This window comes from Choloepus didactylus, chromosome 3, assembly GCF_015220235.1.
Source record: "Choloepus didactylus isolate mChoDid1 chromosome 3, mChoDid1.pri, whole genome shotgun sequence".
Lineage (NCBI taxonomy): Eukaryota > Metazoa > Chordata > Mammalia > Pilosa > Megalonychidae > Choloepus > Choloepus didactylus.
In genome coordinates this window covers 129,932,711-129,954,906 of record NC_051309.1, presented here as the reverse complement: position 1 = coordinate 129,954,906, position 22,196 = coordinate 129,932,711, and the positions used below count along the sequence as shown (strand labels likewise).

Genomic DNA, 22,196 nt, shown 5'->3' with positions numbered 1-22,196 from the left:
AGACGGAAAAAAAATAATAAAGCAAGACCTTTGGAAGACAAAAGGGATTGAGTATAACACAGCAAAAATGGAGAAATTAGCTTTCAATGGTAGATGCCCAATATATAATGGAACTGGCCAGTACATTCTGAATGAACGCTAGCCAAAAATGGTGTAAATACTGGTAGATGGGTGTTCTAAAATGGTACCTCCAGCAAACCTTGAGAGGCTACAGAGGTAATGGCTAAGAGCAAGGGCTTTGGAACCAACTACATGGGTTCTTATTACCAGCTCCACTATTAGCTGTGTCATCTAGAGCAAGTTAGGAACTTTTCTGTGCCTTGGTTTTCTACCTAGATTGTTTTAAGGATTCAGTTAATATACTTAAAGGACTTAGAATAGTTCTTGATACATAGTAAGTGCTATTTAAGTGTTTGTCGCTGTTAAATTATTTTATGTTTTTTTTTAAATTAAACTTGCTGTTTCAGTTTGCTAAAGCTGCTGGAATGCAATATACCAGAAATGGGTTGGCCTTTTCAATGGGGTTTTATTAAGTTCCAAATTTACAGTTCTAAGTCCATGAAAATGTCCAAATTAAGGAATCAAGAGGAAGATAACTTCTCTAAGGAAAAGCTGCTGGCATCCAGGGTTCCTGTCACATGGGAAGGCATATGGCAACATCTGGTCCTTCGCTCCTGGTTCTGATTTCAATGGCTGTCTCCAAATGTCTCTGGGTGTTTCTCTCTAAGTCTCTCCAAAATGTCTGTGTTTCTGCCTTTTATCCTCCCATGAAGGGTTCCAGTAAAGGATTACGACCCACCTTGAATTAGGTGAGTCACACCCCAGTTGAAACAACCTAACCAAAAGTTCCCACCAACAATAGGTCTGCACTCACAAGAATGGACTAAAAGAACATGGCATTTTCTGGGGTACGTAACAGTTTCTAACCAGCACACTTGCTAAGAACTGTGAAAACTAGGATTAAACTGATTTCTAATTGTTTTGCTGCTATGCCAAGAGTTCCTTGATTGACCCCCTCAAAACCAAGCTACTATCTTTAAATGGCATAGAAATGTTCGCTGGGAATTAACTGATTATTTCAGAGATTAAATTCATCAATATGATAAATTGGCAGCCTAAGGTGCTTTCAGTGTTAAACACCTTAGTATTATATAAACCAAAGATAAGAATTTGCATTTTCAATATTGGGGAATCATTATGAAAAATTCATAGTTCACTCACTCAAGGCACATCTTTGATAAATGTTACTGAATGGTACCACCTTCCCTTTTCCAGACATCTAACCTAATGGCATTAGATTGAGGATAATTAGGGAAGCCCTATTGATATATTTAAAATGTTTATCCTGTTAACATAACAGAAAGTTGTTTCTCTACTAATAAAATAATGAAGGGCAAACATCAAATTTCAGATCAATTTTTTTGCAACATGGAAATGTAATGTGAAATTGAGCTTCAGCTCCACTAGGAGGCATTACACACTAACTGTTAAAGGTTCAAGTCAGTCATTCATCTTCCAGAAAAGGTAATTCTTCATGTGTGTGTCATGGGAAGAGAGAGGATTAGTAAGGGTGTGTGTGTGTGTGCATGGGGGGGGGGACAATTTTAATTGCTGAAAACACAAGATTTAACACTGTGACTGATCTGCATAAAAACAGAAACAAAAAAATTTAGTTGGAAGAGGAAACAGAAATCCCCTAGCCATCTTAAATGGACGTTTCTCGTGGCCTCTGCTTCAGAAAGTGATGAGAAGTTCACTCCTTTTCCAAATGGTCATTTATGAACAATTCTATTTGCTCAAAAATTATATTTAGCATACTACTACCCCAAAGCTTCTACCTTTTGGTGCAAGCCCTGTGGCTCCTGAGACCATAGTTGAATTCCTTGTCTCCTTGATAACAGTTTTCAGATCTTTCAAAGGCTATCATGCCTATCATATTTCTTGTCCAGACCAAACTCCACTTCCCAAAACATTTCGTTACAAACATGATTTCTAGGGCCATTGTCATCTGAACTTAATATATGAAGTTTTAATCACATAGTGAACAAAGTCAATTTAGAGAAGCAAAAATTACTATGTCAAGTTAAGGAAACTATTTTCAAATAGTGACTGCAAATATAGCCTCGAGTAATGAACTGTCCAAGAATTTTTAAGGTATGCATTTTTATTCTGATGTATTTTTAAATTATGCTATCAGTGATACAACTTTTTGATACTGGTAATTTGCAAATTTAAGATCTTTTATGAAATAAGATGTTAGTTTCTTAAGTCACGATTTTTCAAAATGTATTCCTAAGATTGATGAAAGACTTTGTATTTAAATACATATTATTCATATTTGAATAATGCAGTTTAGGATATCCTATGATTTAGATTAATGTTACCTAATCAGTGTTTTAGGGGCCAGATATGCCCACGTGGCAAAAAAAGTTACATTTATCAATTAGGGGAAATCAGATTTAGCAGATAAGAAGTTGCAACAATAAACTGATGTGTACAAAAAAAGTCCTATTTTTAAAATCAACTTAACTGAATCTCAATCGCCATCCCACAGGACTGGCAGGAAAAAGTTTATAATCTTTGGGCCACACTGATACTACTGTCAAATGGTCTCCTGAAGTTCAGGGCTCTCCGCTTCCATGTCATGCTTTGGAGAACATGAATCTGTAGCTTGGAGACTGCAGGTGAACCACTCAGCTATTTGCCGGTGAGGTTATCCCTCCCTGGGGTGTTGCTACTGATCAGCAGCAACTTCCTAAGACTCCTGGGTGCCTCCCAACTCCCACCCTCCATCCTGTCCCCTCACTCTCAGGCAATCAGCTCTCCCTTATGCACACTATTATTCATAAAAAAAAAAAAAAACGCAGTCTAGTTTTTTACTTAGCCTATCATTAAACCAGGCAAAACGGATGTGGTTAAATTACTTTCCTTATTTTAACAGGCTGCATTTGGTAGAGAAGTATTTAGAAATTTATGTCCTGAGGAAAAGTCAGATGTCTTTAAAGTCAGACCAGGTTAAGTTAATTCTCTTCAAAACCACTAATTAAGTGATAATTCAATGGAAATTACTTGGGTTTCCTCTGCCTGAAAGAATAATTTCCTCTTACCGAGAGAAAAAAAAGTCCTTAATAGAGAAACACAACCCTCTTATGCAGCAAGAAAGCATCAGCAGAAGAGAAAAGAACTCAAAAGAGAAGGCTAATAAAAATCCTCTGGGAATTAATAACCAAGCAAGAGAGTAAAGGAGTATTTATTGAGCACTTATTATATGGCATACATTAGAAGCTGAGAAAGCATAGCACTGCCTTTATAAAGTAAATGACGATGACTAAGGTCTGAGAGCACAAGCACCAAGCTTAGGACTAAATTACTAGACAAAGGCAGGTATCAGATGGAATGGCAAGCCTTCGCTGGAATCCAGATAAAAGGAAGCAATTAAATCTGGCAATGAGACCCAAAGAGGTTCTGGTCTCATTCTGATCTAATACCTCGTCAGCACTATCTCAGGAAGAAACTTAAGATTCAGGGAGCTGGTTAACTAAACAAGGCAACATTTGTGCTTATATTTTCTTAAATTTTGCTTTGGAATTATTTTTATAAATACAATATTCTTAATCATACTTATATGCAATAAAATTTTTTTCAATAAAACATGAAAGTTGAAAAGAAAGCTATAATCTTGAACTTAACTATTTATCATGCATGTGAGCCTAGTTTATTGGACAAAGCCAAATAACCCATCCACCTGTTGTAACTTACCTGAACTATGGGCACTATTCTTATGAAGAAAACACCTCTCTTTCACTAAATACTAAAGTATGTACCCACTGAGTTGTCTTGAAAAGCATAAACCTATAAAATGAGATCAAATTCCACAAGACATTTAAGCAACTACACTGGTAATTTAACAAGCACAAACTACTAAACTGGATTTGTTTTTAACAAACTGTGTTCGAATTTGACTTTTTGTCCATTTTCAAAAAAGACAACAGCAAAAAACATTAAAAAGCAGGATAGGTTAGTCCTATTCTCTATGATCATTAATGACTATAATTATAAACTGAAAGCTTGTACAGGTGTAGGATTCTATGTGTGTTTTATGAAAATACAGGCTGGACATTTTCTTCCGCTGGACAGATGAATGGCTTTCAATCACAAAATATATGAAGCTTTAATGTATTAGTCCATGCTTTCAATCTTAATTGTGTTTGTTCTAAAATACACTAACTATATACTTTCAAAGGTGATGGTTTCCTGTCCCAAGCAAGAAACAGTTTCCCATCTCATTTTAATAAAGTTTAGAGGTCAGAATTTAAACTATACATGCAGTTATTTAGCTATCCAAATTAATGTTAAAAGATTTTAATTCTGTGAAAGGAAAATGTAAGCAAAGGATAAAGACAACCAGGACACATGCTCTCCAGTGCCCACCCCACTCTATATTGTCTCATGGCCCCAAGACAAAGAGTCAGTGGCCATTTATTACAGCACCGCTTTGCTTATAGAAGACTTGAGACAACTCCTCCAAGGGGGAAAACGGCCTAGAAGAGGGGAAAATATATGAGTGAAAGTAAATGCTTCTGTGTATTTAATATACAAAGTGTGTCTAAAAACGACAATTATTCCCTTATGAAACAAACTATCTGAACTGCTTCACTGATTTGTATTCAATGATTCTGGACTCCTGTGTAGAATTTACATTGCTGACCTCTAGATTCTCAATTATTTAGAATTATTTTTGGAAAAACCTACCTTTACCTAATTTCACTGTTTATTATAACCTCGATTTGGGGAGGTAAGAACTATAACCCACACTCAAACCAATCATTTTAACCATTCTGTCAATACTAGAAAGATTACTCAGATAAAACATTATTTAATCTATTCTAAGAAAAGCCTTTCTTAAAAGCAAAGGTTTATATTTTCAATAGTTCACAAAAGAGCTGAATGAGTCCCAACCGGACTATCATTTTGTCAAGTTAATAAGGAATGTATTTAACAAATTAGTAAAATCCAGAACTATGAAGATCAAATTTTATGTCCTTAATGAAAATAGTTATGTTTTAAATTAATACAGATTTTTAAATAATATAAGTTTTTCTTCCCCAGCTGCTCTTGCAGCTGTGGAAGAGAAAAAAAAAAAAAAGCTGCCGTAACTAATCAGAAAGATATGATTTAGCTATTAAGACAGGGAGAAGGTATTTTAAAAGACATGAAAAGGAATCATTCCTTGGAACACTCTTAGTAACAGCCATGATACAAGGGTCTCAGCTGATCGATAGAACATTGTAACTCCAGACATCTACCATTACAACTACATTAACTTAAAATCGAACTACAGCATAACACTGAATCAGCTTTAGAATAAGGGAGGTAAGGTTTAAATTTCTACATTTATGAGCCAATAGCCATCAAGTGTCTCTTCTACTTAGCAATGATATCAGAACTGCTGCAGTCCTGATCCACTCCAGCTCTGGACATGTGGCCTGGCATCCACAGACCTGATGCTTGATTTCCAGTTTTCACCTTGTCCTCTCCCTCTCTGTGCTGTTTGGTGACCATTCTACCCTTTGACTGCTCTCTCCATGATTCCTCGGACTAATCTGGTTCAATTGTCTTTGGGTATGGGACTTTCTACCACAAAATCTGTTCTAGCTGACATTATCAACTTCCTCCCCTTTTCTATTCTCCATTATGAAGAAAAGCAGAAAAGAATTCCTATTCAGGCAGCACTTTGGGTCTCCCTATTGTCATCCTCCTTTCGGAGAATAGTTCCCATTGAAGATATTTCAACACTTGGTCTTGGAATACCTAGAATGGTAATTCTGTATAATCTTAGATAGTAGAACTTTTAAACTGAAAAATTTAAGGTTATTTCAGAATGATTAGCTTCTATTCCCAAATGTATAAATTAGAAATCAGTATAGCAACTAAAAATTTATTTTTGGTGATTCCTAGATAATTCTGTCAAAATGTTGAGACATGCAAATATAAAGAGAATTAGAAGCCAGCAAAGGTTAATGAACTTTCATTGGAAACCTTTCCTCAATGAACAACATTCTATTGTAAAAAATGATGAGGCAACCTTTACTAAAAGTGAAAGATGGCAAAACTAAAGTTGATTCTACCCTCTGTTATTAAAAAGGCTGTATTACATTATCCAAAGGATAAAGGCTAGATCTTCTTTTACCCCAATCTATTCTTTTGTTTGCTCTTTTCTAAATATGGCGGACTGTGGCTACTCCCTACTTTCAACCTACAAGCAGCCCTACCTCCCTGAAAGATGTCCTTGAGATAGAGATTTCACAGGTGACTGTGCCAGGTGAGCACCAGGCATGCTGTCTTCCTTCAGCTAGGCCCAGGGCATGGAACATGCTAGAGTCCTGTGCCTGGGACAGGATCACTCCTCAGCTGACACTTCTAAGGACCCATCAGTGGGCAAATGGAACTTCTCTCTGTCCTCTTCATTCCCAGGCCAACTTTGAGAAATACAGTTCTGCTTTAGATAATTTGTAATTAATGAAGTTGAAAACTTCATTTCTAACAGTAAAAACTCTAACCAATCATAATACATAATTTCTACATCTGGAAAGGTGTTAGTCAAACGCTATCTGTACTAAATAGTACTAACAATTTGGGCAAGTTAAATGCATTAGGTTTTTAAGAATCTCAACCCTATTTCCATAACTCAGTCCTTATCTTCAGCTGAGTCTTTAGTGGGTGTATTAGAACCTTGTCTTATGTATGATATGAGCCAGTGAAAAGCACAGAATGGCCACTAAAATGCACCAGAGACCAAAAGAAGAGTTTGATTTCATGTTAGTCTTTTTTTTTTTTCATTTGATAACAGTAATTCTCTTATAGAAAACAGACTCCCAAATTTTGAAGGTTTAAAGTTTCATTGGAAAAATCATACACAAAATAAAAAACTGTATTTATCAAGAATAATGATACTTCATTAAATTCAGAAAATCCATTTAAAACATGAGTTACAGTATAGAAAGAGAAATGACAGCATAAAGTCTTGTACAACAAACTGATCTGCAAAACCAGTTCCTTAAAAACAAGCAAAAGACTATAATGGTTTTAATAAAAGGCAACTGCAGTTCTATTTTCCAAGCTGTATTCTTAAGTTGAGGGATTTCTGTAACTGGTTTTCACATTAAACTTTCTCCATAACTAGTTTAAAGATATATATGTCATTTTCTCATCACCAAGTACTTTATTCCTCAAAATGTTTAAAACAAGTACCTGATAACTAGGTGTCTTTGCTGCTGACTCTGTTACTTCTGTTTTGCTAATGAACACAAAACTGCTTCGAAAGTCAATCCAAGTTCAAATACATACCAAAGTGCTAGCACTTGGCTATCTGTCCTTGTTTGCTTCTAAGGAAGCATGATTAAGAGTCATGTGTAGCTACACGATTAATATTATAATGATGAGCTTTTTGGAAGGTTTTTTTTTTTAGTCTGCAAAATACTCAGATTATATCTGAGTTTAGGATTTTTTAAAAAGAAAAAAAAAAAACCCATCTTTTTCTGTTGTTTCATCAATAAAATGTTAAGACCCCCAACAGAAGTTTCTCATCTGTCCCAATTCCATTCTATCAAGGCTCCCAAACAGCTTCCCATTTGCTGTGACAGCAGTGGCAAGATGTACATTATCTCAACTCCCGTCACACTAGTATAGCACAGAGTGGGTCTTTGTTCACTTCAATTATTCCTAAAATGCAAAAGCCTTTGCAATTAGTTGGAATATATCAGAATAAACTCAGTCAGTCTCTGAAGGTGAAAGTTTTTGTGTTGTTCCATTCTGTTCAGTTACATGCACATGACAAAGGGCAGGACTGCTCATTTATCCTGGACAAAACTAGATAGCGTCTATGACAAATTCAAGGAAGACTGGCTTCGATATTCTGCAGCTTAGAGAAACTAAAGCAAAGTGCAAGCTGGAATGAAATTCTAAAATATGTCTCCCAAATGAAATTCAAACAAATTAAGAAGGGCATTAACAGGATCAGTGTCTTCAGAAATTATCGCGGTGGAAAGCCACCCCTGTGTGCTCCTCCACGGCCCCCTCTAAAGCCACCTCTTTCTCCTCGGAAGTTAGATCGATTTCTTTCTCGTCCACGGCCAGCAGAAGTTCCACCTCTCCCTCCACCCCTGGGAGCTCCACCTCCCCGATCAGATTTAGATTTGGGAGGAGGTGACTTTGGTCGAAGTCTCTCAATTTCTTCTGTACATCCAGTCAAGTAGGAATTAGGGGTGCTGAAATAGGATGCATATGTTTCTGCATTGTAGTTGCTATTTGTAAGAGTTGGTCCAACCGTAAGCCAGCCTGAAATTGAGGAAAACAAAATTATTTTTTCAGTTCTTCTCTTATTGATCCTTTAAGGGCCTAGCTTAATTCCCTATCGCATTCTTAAAGATGTCCCTATCCCTCACCCAATAGTGATCTCTTTTACAGAACTCATGGCACTGAATCATAGTCACATGTTCAGTATTTCATACAAATCTATCTTGTTTCTCCTAGATTGTAACATTTGTAACATATCTTCCTCATTGTCACCATCCGTGTTCCTGTAAGAAAAGCACTTAGAGAAGAAATATTATACTCTGAGTTTGGGCTCAATTAAACTATAAAAAAATTATGTATATCCTTCTTATTAATGGAAATGGTACCATCATATTCTGATTACAATCTTGGAATTGACTTTTGCCTCTAAACTTCCCAACCGTAACATATACTCAATAAGTCCTAAAAATTCTGCTACTACCATGTTGCTCCTATTCATTTCCGTCTTTCCATTCCTACTGCCACCATAAAACTTAAGCCTTTATTATTCTATTAGGCCAGCCCTCTATCATACCACACACATACAACAGACAACATCTATGTTGTACTTATCTCCCAACCACTAGTTTCTCTTCCCTCTAAAAGTGGAGAGCCTAAAGCAAAGCTTAAAAGATATTTGTTACTTCTCTGATCAAAAACCTTCTAAGGGAGGCGGGGCAAGATGGCAGACTGGTGAGCTGTATGTTTTAGTTACTCCTCCAGGAAAGTAGGTAGAAAGCCAAGAACTGCGTGGACTGGACACCACAGAGCAATCTGACTTTGGGCATGCTTCATACAACACTCATGAAAACGTGGAACTGCTGAGATCAGCGAAATCTGTAAGTTTTTGCGGCCAGGGGACCCGCGCCCCTCCCTGCCAGGCTCAGTCCTGGGGGAGGAGGGGCTGTCAGCTCCGGGAAGGAGAAGGGAGAACTGCAGTGGCAGCCCTTATCGGAAACTCATTCTACTGATTCAAACTCCAACCATAGATAGACTGAGACCAGAAACCAGAGAATCTGAGAGCAGCCAGCCCAGCAGAGAGGAGACAGGCATAGAAAAAAAACAACACGAAAAACTCCAAAATAAAAGCGGAGGTTTTTGGAGTTCTGGTGAACATAGAAAGGGGAAGGGCCTTGAGGCGCATATGCAAATCCTGAAGAAAAGCTGATCTCTCTGCCCTGTGGACCTTTCCTTAATGGCCCTGGTTGCTTTGTCTCTTAGCATTTCAATAACCCATTAGATCTCTGAGGAGGGCCCGATTTTTTTTGTTTTTTTTTTTTTTTAATCCTTTTTTCTTTTTCTAAAACAATTACTCTAAGAAGCCCAATACAGAAAGCTTCAAAGACTTGCTATTTGGGCAGGTCAAGTCAAGAGCAGAACTAGGAGAGCTCTGAGACAAAACGCAATAATCCAGTGGCTGAGAAAATTCACTAAACACGACAACTTCCCAAGAAAAGGGGGGTGTCCGCTCACAGCCATCATCCTGGTGGACAGGAAACACTCCTGCCCATCGCCAGCCCCATAGCCCAGAACTGCCCCAGACAACCCAGTGTGACGGAAGTGCTTCAAATAACAGGCACACACCACAAAACTGGGCGTGGACATTAGCCTTCCCTGCAACCTCAGCTGATTGTCCCAGAGTTGGGAAGGTAGATCAGTGTGAATTAACAAAGCCCCATTCAGCCATCATTTCAGCAGACTGGGAGCCTCCCTACACAGCCCAGCAGCCCAGAACTGGCCTGGGGGAACGGCACTCACCTGTGACGTAGCACAGTCATCCCTCAACAGAGGACCCGGGGTGCACGGCCTGGAAGAGGGGCCCACTTGCAAGTCTCAGGAGCCATACGCCAATACCAAGGACTTGTGGGTCAGTGGCAGAGACAAACTGTGGCAGGACTGAACTGAAGGATTAGACTATTGCAGCAGCTTTAAAACTCTAGGATCACCAGGGAGATTTGATTGTTAGAGCCACCCCCCCCTCCCTGACTGCCCAGAAACACGCCCCATACACAGGGCAGGCAACACCAACTACACACGCAAGCTTGGTACACCAATTGGACCCCACAAGACTCACTCCCCCACTCACCAAAAAGGCTAAGCAGGGGAGAACTGGCTTGTGGAGAACAGGTGGCTCGTGGACGCCACCTGCTGGTTAGTTAGAGAAAGTGTACTCCACGAAGCTGTAGATCTGATAAATTAGAGATAAGGACTTCAATTGGTCTACAAATCCTAAAAGAACCCTATCAAATTCAGCAAATGCCACGAGGCCAAAAACAACAGAAAATTATAAAGCATATGAAAAAACCAGACGATATGGATAACCCAAGCCCAAGCACCCAAATCAAAAGACCAGAAGAGACACAGCACCTAGAGCAGCTACTCAAAGAACTAAAGATGAACAATGAGACCATAGTACGGGAGATAAAGGAAATCAAGAAGACCCTAGAAGAGCATAAAGAAGACATTGCAAGACTAAATAAAAAAATAGATGATCTTATGGAAATTAAAGAAACTGTTGACCAAATTAAAAAGATTCTGGACACTCATAGTACAAGACTAGAGGAAGTTGAACAACGAATCAGTGACCTCGAAGATGACAGAATGGAAAATGAAAGCATAAAAGAAAGAATGGGGAAAAAATTTGAAAAAATCGAAATGGACCTCAGGGATATGATCGATAATATGAAACGTCCAAATATAAGACTCATTGGTGTCCCAGAAGGCGAAGAAAAGGGTAAAGGTCTAGGAAGAGTGTTCAAAGAAATTGTCGGGGAAAACTTCCCAAATCTTCTAAACAACATAAATACACAAATCATAAATGCTCAGCGAACTCCAAATAGAATAAATCCAAATAAACCCACGCCGAGACATATACTGATCACACTATCAAACACAGAACAGAAGGAACAAGTTCTGAAAGCAGCAAGAGAAAAGCAATTCACCACATACAAAGGAAACAGCATAAGACTAAGTAGTGACTACTCAGCAGCCACCATGGAGGAGAGAAGTCAGTGGCACGGTATATTTAAAATTCTGAGTGAGAAAAATTTCCAGCCCAGAATACTTTATCCAGCAAAGCTCTCCTTCAAATTTGAGGGAGAGCTTAAATTTTTCACAGACAAACAAATGCTGAGAGAATTTGCTAACAAGAGACCTGCCCTACTGGAGATACTCAAGGGAGCCCTACAGACAGAGAAACAAAGAAAGGACAGAGAGACTTAGAGAAAGGTTCAGTACTAAAGAGATTCGGTATGGGTACAATAAAGGATATTAATAGACAGAGGGGAAAAATATGACAAACATAAACCAAAGGATAAGATGGCTGATTCAAGAAATGCCATCACGGTTATAACGTTGAATGTAAATGGATTAAACTCCCCAATTAAAAGATATAGATTCGCAGAATGGATCAAAAAAAATGAACCATCAATATGTTGCATACAAGAGACTCATCTTAGACACAGGGACACAAAGAAACTGAAAGTGAAAGGATGGAAAAAAATATTTCATGCAAGCTACAGCCAAAAGAAAGCAGGTGTAGCAATATTAATCTCAGATAAAATAGACTTCAAATGCAGGGATGTTTTGAGAGACAAAGAAGGCCACTACGTACTAATAAAAGGGGCAATTCAGCAAGAAGAAATAACAATCGTAAATGTCTATGCACCCAATCAAGGTGCCACAAAATACATGAGAGAAACATTGGCAAAACTAAAGGAAGCAATTGATGTTTCCACAATAATTGTGGGAGACTTCAACACATCACTCTCTCCTATAGATAGATCAACCAGACAGAAGACCAATAAGGAAATTGAAAACCTAAACAATCTGATAAATGAATTAGATTTAACAGACATATACGGGACATTACATCCCAAATCGCCAGGATACACATACTTTTCTAGTGCTCATGGAACTTTCTCCAGAATAGATCATATGCTGGGACATAAAACAAGCCTCAATAAATTTAAAAAGATTGAAATTATTCAAAGCACATTCTCTGACCACAGTGGAATACAATTAGAAGTCAATAACCATCAGAGACTTAGAAAATTCACAAATACCTGGAGGTTAAACAACACACTCCTAAACAATCAGTGGGTTAAAGAAGAAATAGCAAGAGAAATTGCTAAATATATAGAGACGAATGAAAATGAGAACACAACATACCAAAACCTATGGGATGCAGCAAAAGCAGTGCTAAGGGGGAAATTTATAGCACTAAACGCATATATTAAAAAGGAAGAAAGAGCCAAAATCAAAGAACTAATGGATCAACTGAAGAAGCTAGAAAATGAACAGCAAACCAATCCTAAACCAAGTACAAGAAAAGAAATAACAAGGATTAAAGCAGAAATAAATGACATAGAGAAAAAAAAAAAACAACAGAGAGGATAAATATCACCAAAAGTTGGTTCTTTGAGAAGATCAACAAGATTGACAAGCCCCTAGCTAGACTGACAAAATCAAAAAGAGAGAAGACCCATATAAACAAAATAATGAATGAAAAAGGTGACATAACTGCAGATCCTGAAGAAATTAAAAAAATTATAAGAGGATACTATGAACAACTGTATGGCAACAAACTGGATAATGTAGAGGAAATGGACAATTTCCTGGAAACATATGAACAACCTAGACTGACCAGAGAAGAAACAGAAGACCTCAACCAACCCATCACAAGCAAAGAGATCCAATCAGTCATCAAAAATCTTCCCACAAATAAATGCCCAGGGCCAGATGGCTTCACAGGGGAATTCTACCAAACTTTCCAGAAAGAACTGACACCAATCTTACTCAAACTCTTTCAAAACATTGAAGAAAATGAAACACTACCTAACTCATTTTATGAAGCTAACATCAATCTAATACCAAAACCAGGCAAAGATGTTACAAAAAAGGAAAACTACCGGCCAATCTCCCTAATGAATATAGATGCAAAAATCCTCAACAAAATACTTGCAAATCGAATCCAAAGACACATTAAAAAAATCATACACCATGACCAAGTGGGGTTCATTCCAGGCATGCAAGGATGGTTCAACATAAGAAAATCAATCAATGTATTACAACACATTAACAAGTCAAAAGGGAAAAATCAATTGATCATCTCAATAGATGCTGAAAAAGCATTTGACAAAATCCAACATCCCTTTTTGATAAAAACACTTCAAAAGGTAGGAATTGAAGGAAACTTCCTCAACATGATAAAGAGCATATATGAAAAACCCACAGCCAGCATAGTACTCAATGGTGAGAGACTGAAAGCCTTCCCTCTAAAATCAGGAACAAGACAAGGATGCCCGCTATCACCACTGTTATTCAACATTGTGCTGGAAGTGCTAGCCAGGGCAATCCGGCAAGACAAAGAAATAACAGGCATCCAAATTGGAAAAGAAGAAGTAAAACTGTCATTGTTTGCAGATGATATGATCTTATACCTAGAAAACCCTGAGAAATCGACGATACAGCTACTAGAGCTAATAAACAAATTTAGCAAAGTAGCGGGATACAAGGTTAATGCACATAAGTCAGTAATGTTTCTATATGCTAGAAATGAACAAACTGAAGAGACACTCAAGAAAAAGATACCATTTTCAATAGCAACTAAAAAAATCAAGTACCTAGGAATCAACTTAACCAAAGATGTAAAAGACCTATACAAAGAAAACTACATAACTCTACTAAAAGAAATAGAAGGGGACCTTAAAAGATGGAAAAATATTCCATGTTCATGGATAGGAAGACTAAATGTCATTAAGATGTCAATTCCACCCAAACTCATCTACAGATTCAATGCAATCCCAATCAAAATTCCAACAACCTACTTTGCAGACTTGGAAAAGCTAGTTATCAAATTTATTTGGAAAGGGAAGATGCCTGGAATTGCTAAAGACACTCTAAAAAAGAAAAACGAAGTGGGAGGACTTACACTCCCTGACTTTGAAGCTTATTATAAAGCCACAGTTGCCAAAACAGCATGGTACTGGCACAAAGATAGACATATAGATCAATGGAATCGAATTGAGAATTCAGAGATAGACCCTCAGATCTATGGCCGACTGATCTTTGATAAGGCCCCCAAAGTCACTGAACTGAGTCATAATGGTCTTTTCAACAAATGGGGCTGGGAGAGTTGGATATCCATATCCAAAAGAATGAAAGAGGACCCCTACCTCACCCCCTACACAAAAATTAACTCAAAATGGACCAAAGATCTCAATATAAAAGAAAGTACCATAAAACTCCTAGAAGATAATGTAGGAAAACATCTTCAAGACCTTGTATTAGGCGGCCACTTCCTAGACTTTACACCCAAAGCACAAGCAACAAAAGAGAAAATAGATAAATGGGAACTCCGCAAGCTTAAAAGTTTCTGCACCTGGAAGGAATTTCTCAAAAAGGTAAAGAGGCAGCCAACTCAATGGGAAAAAATTTTCGGAAACCATGTATCTGACAAAAGACTGATATCTTGCATATATAAAGAAATCCTACAACTCAATGACAATAGTACAGACAGCCCAATTATAAAATGGGCAAAAGATATGAAAAGACAGTTCTCTGAAGAGGAAATACAAATGGCCAAGAAACACATGAAAAAATGTTCAGCTTCACTAGCTATTAGAGAGATGCAAATTAAGACCACAATGAGATACCATCTAACACCGGTTAGAATGGCTGCCATTAAACAAACAGGAAACTACAAATGCTGGAGGGGATGTGGAGAAATTGGAACTCTTATTCACTGTTGGTGGGACTGTATAATGGTTCAGCCACTCTGGAAGTCAGTCTGGCAGTTCCTTAGAAAACTAGATATAGAGTTACCATTCGATCCAGCGATTGCACTTCTCGGTATATACCCGGAAGATCGGAAAGCAGTGACACGAACGGATATCTGCACGCCAATGTTCATAGCAGCATTATTCACAATTGCCAAAAGATGGAAACAACCCAAATGTCCTTCAACAGATGAGTGGATAAATAAAATGTGGTATATACACATGATGGAATACTACGCGGCAGTAAGAAGGAACGATCTCGTGAAACATATGACAACATGGATGAAGCTTGAGGACATAATGCTAAGCGAAATAAGCCAGGCACAAAAAGAGAAATATTATATGCTACCACTAATGTGAACTTTGAAAAATGTAAAACAAATGGCTTATAATGTAGAATGTAGGGGAACTAGCAATAGAGAGCAATTAAGGAAGGGGGAACAATAATCCAAGAAGAACAGATAAGCTATTTAACGTTCCGGGGATGCCCAGGAATGACTACGGTCTGTTAATTTCTGATGGATATAGTAGGAGCAAGTTCACAGAAATGTTGCTATATTAGGTAACTTTCTTGGGATAAAGTAGGAACATGTTGGAAGTTAAGCAGTTATCTTAGGTTAGTTGTCTTTTTCTTACTCCCCTGTTATGGTCTCTTTGAAATGTTCTTTTATTCTATGTTTGTTTTCTTTTTAACTTTTTTTTCATACAGTTGATTTAAAAAAGAAGGGAAAGTTAAAAAAAAAAAAAAAAAGTTAAAAAAAAAAGATGTAGTGCCCCCTTGAGGAGCCTGTGGAGAATGCAGGGGTATTCGCCTACCCCACCTCCATGGTTGCTAACATGACCACAGACATAGGGGACTGGTGGTTTGATGGGTTGGGCCCTCTACCACAGGTTTTACCCTTGGGAAGATGGTTGCTGCAAAGGAGAGGCTAGGCCTCCCTATGGTTGTGCCTAAGAGCCTCCTCCCGAATGCCTCTTTGTTGCTCAGATGTGGCCCTGTCTCTCTAGCTAAGCCAACTTGAAAGGTGAAATCACTGCCCTCCCCCCTACGTGGGATCAGACACCCAGGGGAGTGAATCTCCCTGGCAACGTGGAATATGACTCCCAGGGAGGAATGTAGACCTGGCATCGTGGGACGGAGAACATCTTCTTGTCCAAAAGGGGGATGTGAAAGGAAATGAAATAAGCTTCAGTGGCAGAGAGAATCCAAAAGGAGCCGAGAGGTCACTCTGGTGGGCACTCTTACGCACACTTTAGACAACCCTTTTTAGGTTCTAAAGAATTGGGGTAGCTGGTGGTGGATACCTGAAACTATCAAACTACAACCCAGAACCCCTGAATCTCGAAGACAGTTGTATAAAAATGTAGCTTATGAGGGGTGACAAGGGGATTGGGAAAGCCATAAGGACCACACTCCACTTCGTCTAGTTTATGGATGGATGAGTAGAAAAATAGGGGAAGGAAACGGGCAGACAAAGGTACCCAGTGTTCTTTTTTACTTCAATTGCTCTTTTTCACTCTAATTATTATTCTTGTTATTCTTGTGTGTGTGCTAATGAAGGTGTCAGGGATTGATTTGGGTGATGAATGTAGAACTATGTAATGGTACTGTGAACAATCGAAAGTACGATTTGTTTTGTATGACTGCGTGGTATATGAATATATCTCAATAAAATGAAGATTAAAAAAAAAAAAGACATAATGCTGAGCAAAATAAGCCAGGCACAAAAAGAGAGATATTGTATGTTACCACTAATGTGAATTCTGTGAAAAATGTACAATGCTTTATACTGTAGAATGTAGGGGACCTAGAGATACCAATTAGTGGAGGGGGAATGATAATCTAATAAGAACAGATAAACTATGGAGGGTAATCTCAATGTTATGGGAATGCTCAGGAATGATTATGGTTTGTAAACTTTCTTGGATATAGTAAGATCATGTTGGAAGCAATAGAGTTATTTTAGGTTTTTTTTTTTCTCTTATTCCTTTGTTTTCTTAGGGGTTGTTAATTTTCTTGGGGTATGGTAGGAACATGTTGGAAGCAATGTAGTTATTTTAGATTATTTGTTTTTCTTACTCCTCTGTTTGGACATGGTTTATTAATTTTCTTGGGGTATGGTAGGAACATATTGGAAGCAATGTAGTTATTTTAGGTTATTTGTTTTCCTTAATCCATTGCTTTGTTTGAAATGTTGTGGGGTTTTTTTGGTTGTTGTTTGCCTGTTTGTTTTTAATTTTTTGATAAACAAAGTTAAAAAATTGAAAAAAAATCAGTAGAAAAATGGGAGTAAAAACTAAATGACAAATAGGGTGGGATGGGGGGATGGTTTGGGTATTCTCTTTTCACTTTTATTTTTTATTCTTATTCTGATTCTTTCTGATGTAAGGAAAATGTTCAGAAATAGATTGTGGTGATGAACGCATAGCTATATGATCATACTGTGAACAGTTGATTGTATACCATGGATGACTGTATGGTTTGTGAATATATTTCAATAAAACTGAATTAAAAAAAAAAAAAAAAAAAAAAAAAAACCTTCTAAGGCTTTCCAAAAAGCCCAAATTCATAAATATTGAACGATTTTACAATGAGGGCTGACCCTAACTTTCCAATCACATTTCTCATTAATGATTTTCATAAAGCCTACATCTGAGTAAAACAATGATCTACTACATTGATTTTTTCCATATTAACCTCAACCTTTGTGCTCATATTATTTTCTTTTTCATTCTGTCAACCTCCTGAAAATCCCACCCTTCAATTCAAATACACTTCCTACACTAAATGAAAATAATGTTTCTCCTTAATTTTCATTACACACTGTACCTCTGTGAGTATTTTTGTCAACTACATTGCTAGGCAACACTGCTTATAATGAAAATGACTTCTGATTGATTAAACTGTCTGAAATGGGGGGAACTACAAATTAACTAAAATTTATAAATGCATGAACACCCACAGGGACAACATAGTTTCAGCTTCCATGGGTGTGGTGATTCATGTAATTGGCATGTACTTTGGGGACCATGGAAACTATGCTATAGAGTGTTACAAGTGACACTGGTGCCTTATCAAGTAATCTCTAAACTTGCCAAGTAATCTCTAAAAATTAGGTTCTTTATCTAAATGAGTTTTGTAAGAATGGGCATAAAGAACCAGATGATAATTTGCAAGCAAAAATTAGTATCTGTACTTCAAAGACTTTGTTCAAATGGTACAGATACAGATAGATGGATATCCTGTATGAAAGAGATCATGTACAATCTAAAGTGGGTAAAGTGGTCACAGTTAAATAAAGAGTAACTTCATTGAAACTTAAATTGTAATTATAAATAAAAACTGGTATCAAGCAGAATCTCTATTTTAGTTGCTTCTAATGATTATATCTACAAGTACACTTCGTAATTTATCTACTCTTCCTACTCCTTAGATTCTTCTACTCATGTTTAAAGAAAATGCCTTTAATGAAATCATTAAAGCAATGCTACGAAGCCATTAAAATAATTATGAATAATTATTTAAAATGTAGAAGCATATTTGACAGAATACTATCCTAAATGAGGAAAAAAATACAAAATAGTGACTATACTTACGTAAAAATTTGGATGCCTAGGAACTGAAATGTATTATGTAAAAAAAATGGAAATTATTCTTGGCAACAGTGAGATAATGAACCTTTTTCCCTCTTTAAAATGTTCTTTCATGTTGTTACATTGACTTTTCAATTATTAAAAGATTACCATCTGTTTGATGTTTGCTTTTACTCTTCAAATAGTCTCAATTTTGCTTTTTCTTTATGTTTTCTTCTTCCTTAAAAGAGCAATTGCCATTGGAGATTGATCCCAGATTCAGCAGCTATTTGGGAGCAGACAGGTTAAGGTTGAAAGAGAAAAATCTGTGTCTTATTTACTCAAACACTAGAGCCATATAATCTTGCTATTCATTATAAATGAACATCTATGTTTTTTGAACAAAACACAGCCCTCCAATTGAGTGCCTGGTACTGTTACTTTCTTTTAAACCAGTGGAGATGAACACTTGCTTGCCACAATGTCTGCTGCCAAAATGTTTTGATAAAAGTAAAATCATCCACCAAACTTCCAAATAAGATGTTCACACATATTTGCAGAGGAAGTCTAAACAACTCAAAGTTCATTTTATAGCAATATATAAACTATGTGCATAACATAGGCATGAAATACATGTTTTCTTAAGAAAAGCTGACTTGAAAAAATTAAGGAAACTATAACGTTTAAACCATAGTATTCTCATCCTTTAAAAATCAATATGCTATTTTAATTTAGACTTTAATCATTCAAGGATGCAAGTTGCAATCTCCAAGATGACCACTAAAGGAAAAATAAAAGAATATCTAGCATGCTAATACAAAGAAAAATGGAACAATAAATATTTAATCCAAAAGAAATGGGAGAAAAACGAACACAGAACAAGTGGTACCAATGTATAGCAAATAGTAAAATGGTAATTTATGCCCAAATATATAGCGAATTACATTAAATACAGATTGACTAAACAGTCCAATTAAAAGATAAAGCTTGTCAGAATGGATGAAGAAGCAGCCATCTGTTCTTCACAAGAGATTACATCTTAAATGTAAGAATGTGGAAAGATTGAAAGTAAAAGGAGGGAAATAATATGCCATGCAAACACAAACCAGAAGAAAGCAGAAATAGCTATTTCTTATTAAGGCAAGAAACACAGAATAAAGAGGTACATTTCATAATATTCAGGGTCAACCCACCTGTAAGACCAAAAAGTTTACATTTTACATGCACGTACCAACACAGCCTTAAACACACACACACACACACACACCAAAAACTGACAAGTAAATGAGGAAAAACACAAATCCATCATTGTAAGAGATTTTAACAAATGTTCCTCATAGAAAAAGCAGTTTTAAAAAATTGAAGACATGGATGATCTAAACAACATGCAATTAATAAACACTGCAACTAACTACAAAAACAGAACATTCTTTCCAGTATGACTTGGAACATTTATCAAATTTGGGTAATAAAATAAACAAATCTCAACAAATTACAAAGCAGTGCAATTTTATAGTATATGTTATTTAACTACAAAGAAAGTAAGTCAAAAAGCAAAAACAAAACAATAATCAGTGAGTTAAATATGTAATTACAACGAAAATTTAAAAAAAAATTTTGAAAGAAATGATAAAAATACCATGTGTCAAACTCTTGGAATGCAATGAAATTGTGCCTAGAGAAATTTAAAGCCCCAATACAATATAATACAATCTAATTTTAAAAAGCTGTGTACCGTTGATCTAAACATATACCTCAGATAGAAAAACAGCAAAATAAAACTAAAGAAAGAAGGAACAAAATAAAGATAAAAACGGAAATTAATGAAATTAAAACAAACATGCAAGAGAGGATCAACAAAGGCAAAAATCAGTTCCTTGAAAAAACTAATAAAATTGATAAAACTGATCAAGAGAAAAAATAGAGAAGGCACAAACTATCAATATCAGGAATGAAAAGGAAGATATCATAAAAATCCCTGAAATATTACAAATCTAAGAGGATATTACAAACTTTATGCCAATAAATTTGAAAATTTAGGTGAAGCAGGTCCCTAGAATAATAGAACTTACCAATAATGACATAAAAGACAGAAAATCTAAACATTACAAATACTAATAAAAACTGAATCTATAATTTAAAACTTTCCTTCAAAAAAACTTCAGACCCAGATGACTTCACCAGTGTATTCATCCAATCATATTAGTAAGAAATAACACCAATCTTGCACAAGGTCTTCCAGAGAAGTTTTATGATGCCCAATTTATTTTATGAGGCCAAAATAACCAGACAATGATGCCAAAACCCAGTAAGGATATTACAACAATTGAAAATCTTTCTCAATAACATAGATGCAATAATCTAAACCACAATATTAAAAAATACAATCGTAAGATACATATAAAGGACAACACATCACAACCAAGTAGGTTGATTCAAGGAAATCCAAGACAGGAATCTAAGACATAAAATGTCAAATTTTAACATTTGAAAATCAATCTATAAAATTCACCGTATTAAAGAATAAAGGAGAAAAAACATGATCATCTAAATCAGAGGGAGGCAAACTATGGCCTGTCGGGTCCTTTATAGAAAAATTCTGCTACTCCCTAATCTAAATAGATTCAGAAAAAGCATTTGATAATTCAACATCTATGCATGATTAAAAATAAAAAAAAAAATCTTAGAAAACCACGACTGAAAAGCTACTTTCTTTTTCTGATAAAAGGCAAAATGACCTACAGCAAATGTCATGCTTAATAGAGAAATACAGAGAACAGGACTGAGACAATGACACAGCCATCAACACTTCTACTCGTCACTGTACTGGATCCTAGCCAGGGCAACAAGACAAGAGAAAGACTTAGAAGAAATAAGGATTGGAAAGGGAAAAATAAAACCTTTTTTTTTCGTTGTTGTTGCATATGGCATGATTATATACATAGGGAAAAAAGAGAGTCAATAAATAAACTATTAAAATTAAACTATTTTAGAAAGGTCAATACTGAAAAAAATAATCCAAGAGTAATCTGTAGTATTGTAAGTCAAGAAAGTGGGTTACCTTTGGGCAGGGAACAGTGAGAAGTCAAGGGCAAGAGGGATGCTGGGAATGATTTATTTCTTCACCTGGACTGTGATTACACAGGTATACTCACTTTGTGATAGCTCATTGAGCTGTACACCTAGGATTGAGATAGTTTTATGGCATGAATTTTGACAAGTTGCTCTGAGAAAAAATTTTTCTTTTAGAGGATGTTTTCTCTAAAGCCAAACCTAGTGTATAAGTTTCACACTCAAAAAAATCTTTGTAAAAAGAATTGTTTTACATTTCTCTTATTATTTTACATAATTTTATGAAATTAGAGACCATTAATGTTTCTAATGCTGATATTTTCTAGTTATTGTATTCACCAAAACATGCCTACAGAGAAAGAGCTGTGGTGGTTATGTTGTACATACAAATCAAGGCAACTTTAAGTATTATTTTTTTGGAATGGACATCAGAGTTTC

The 22,196-nt window shown here is 36.3% G+C and overlaps 1 protein-coding gene across 1 annotated transcript in view; it reads right to left on the bottom strand.

Annotated features, from left to right (window-relative positions):
- Nucleotides 1–5,028: 5,028 nt before the first annotated feature.
- The window catches only part of METTL14 (methyltransferase like 14), a 42,023-nt gene continuing 24,855 nt past the window's right edge, over nt 5,029–22,196 (bottom strand). Inside the window, exon 11 of the mRNA XM_037830551.1 lies at nt 5,029–8,337. Coding sequence (XP_037686479.1) covers nt 8,033–8,337 — 305 coding nt within the window. The 3' untranslated portion in view covers nt 5,029–8,032. The remainder of the gene's footprint in view (nt 8,338–22,196) is intronic.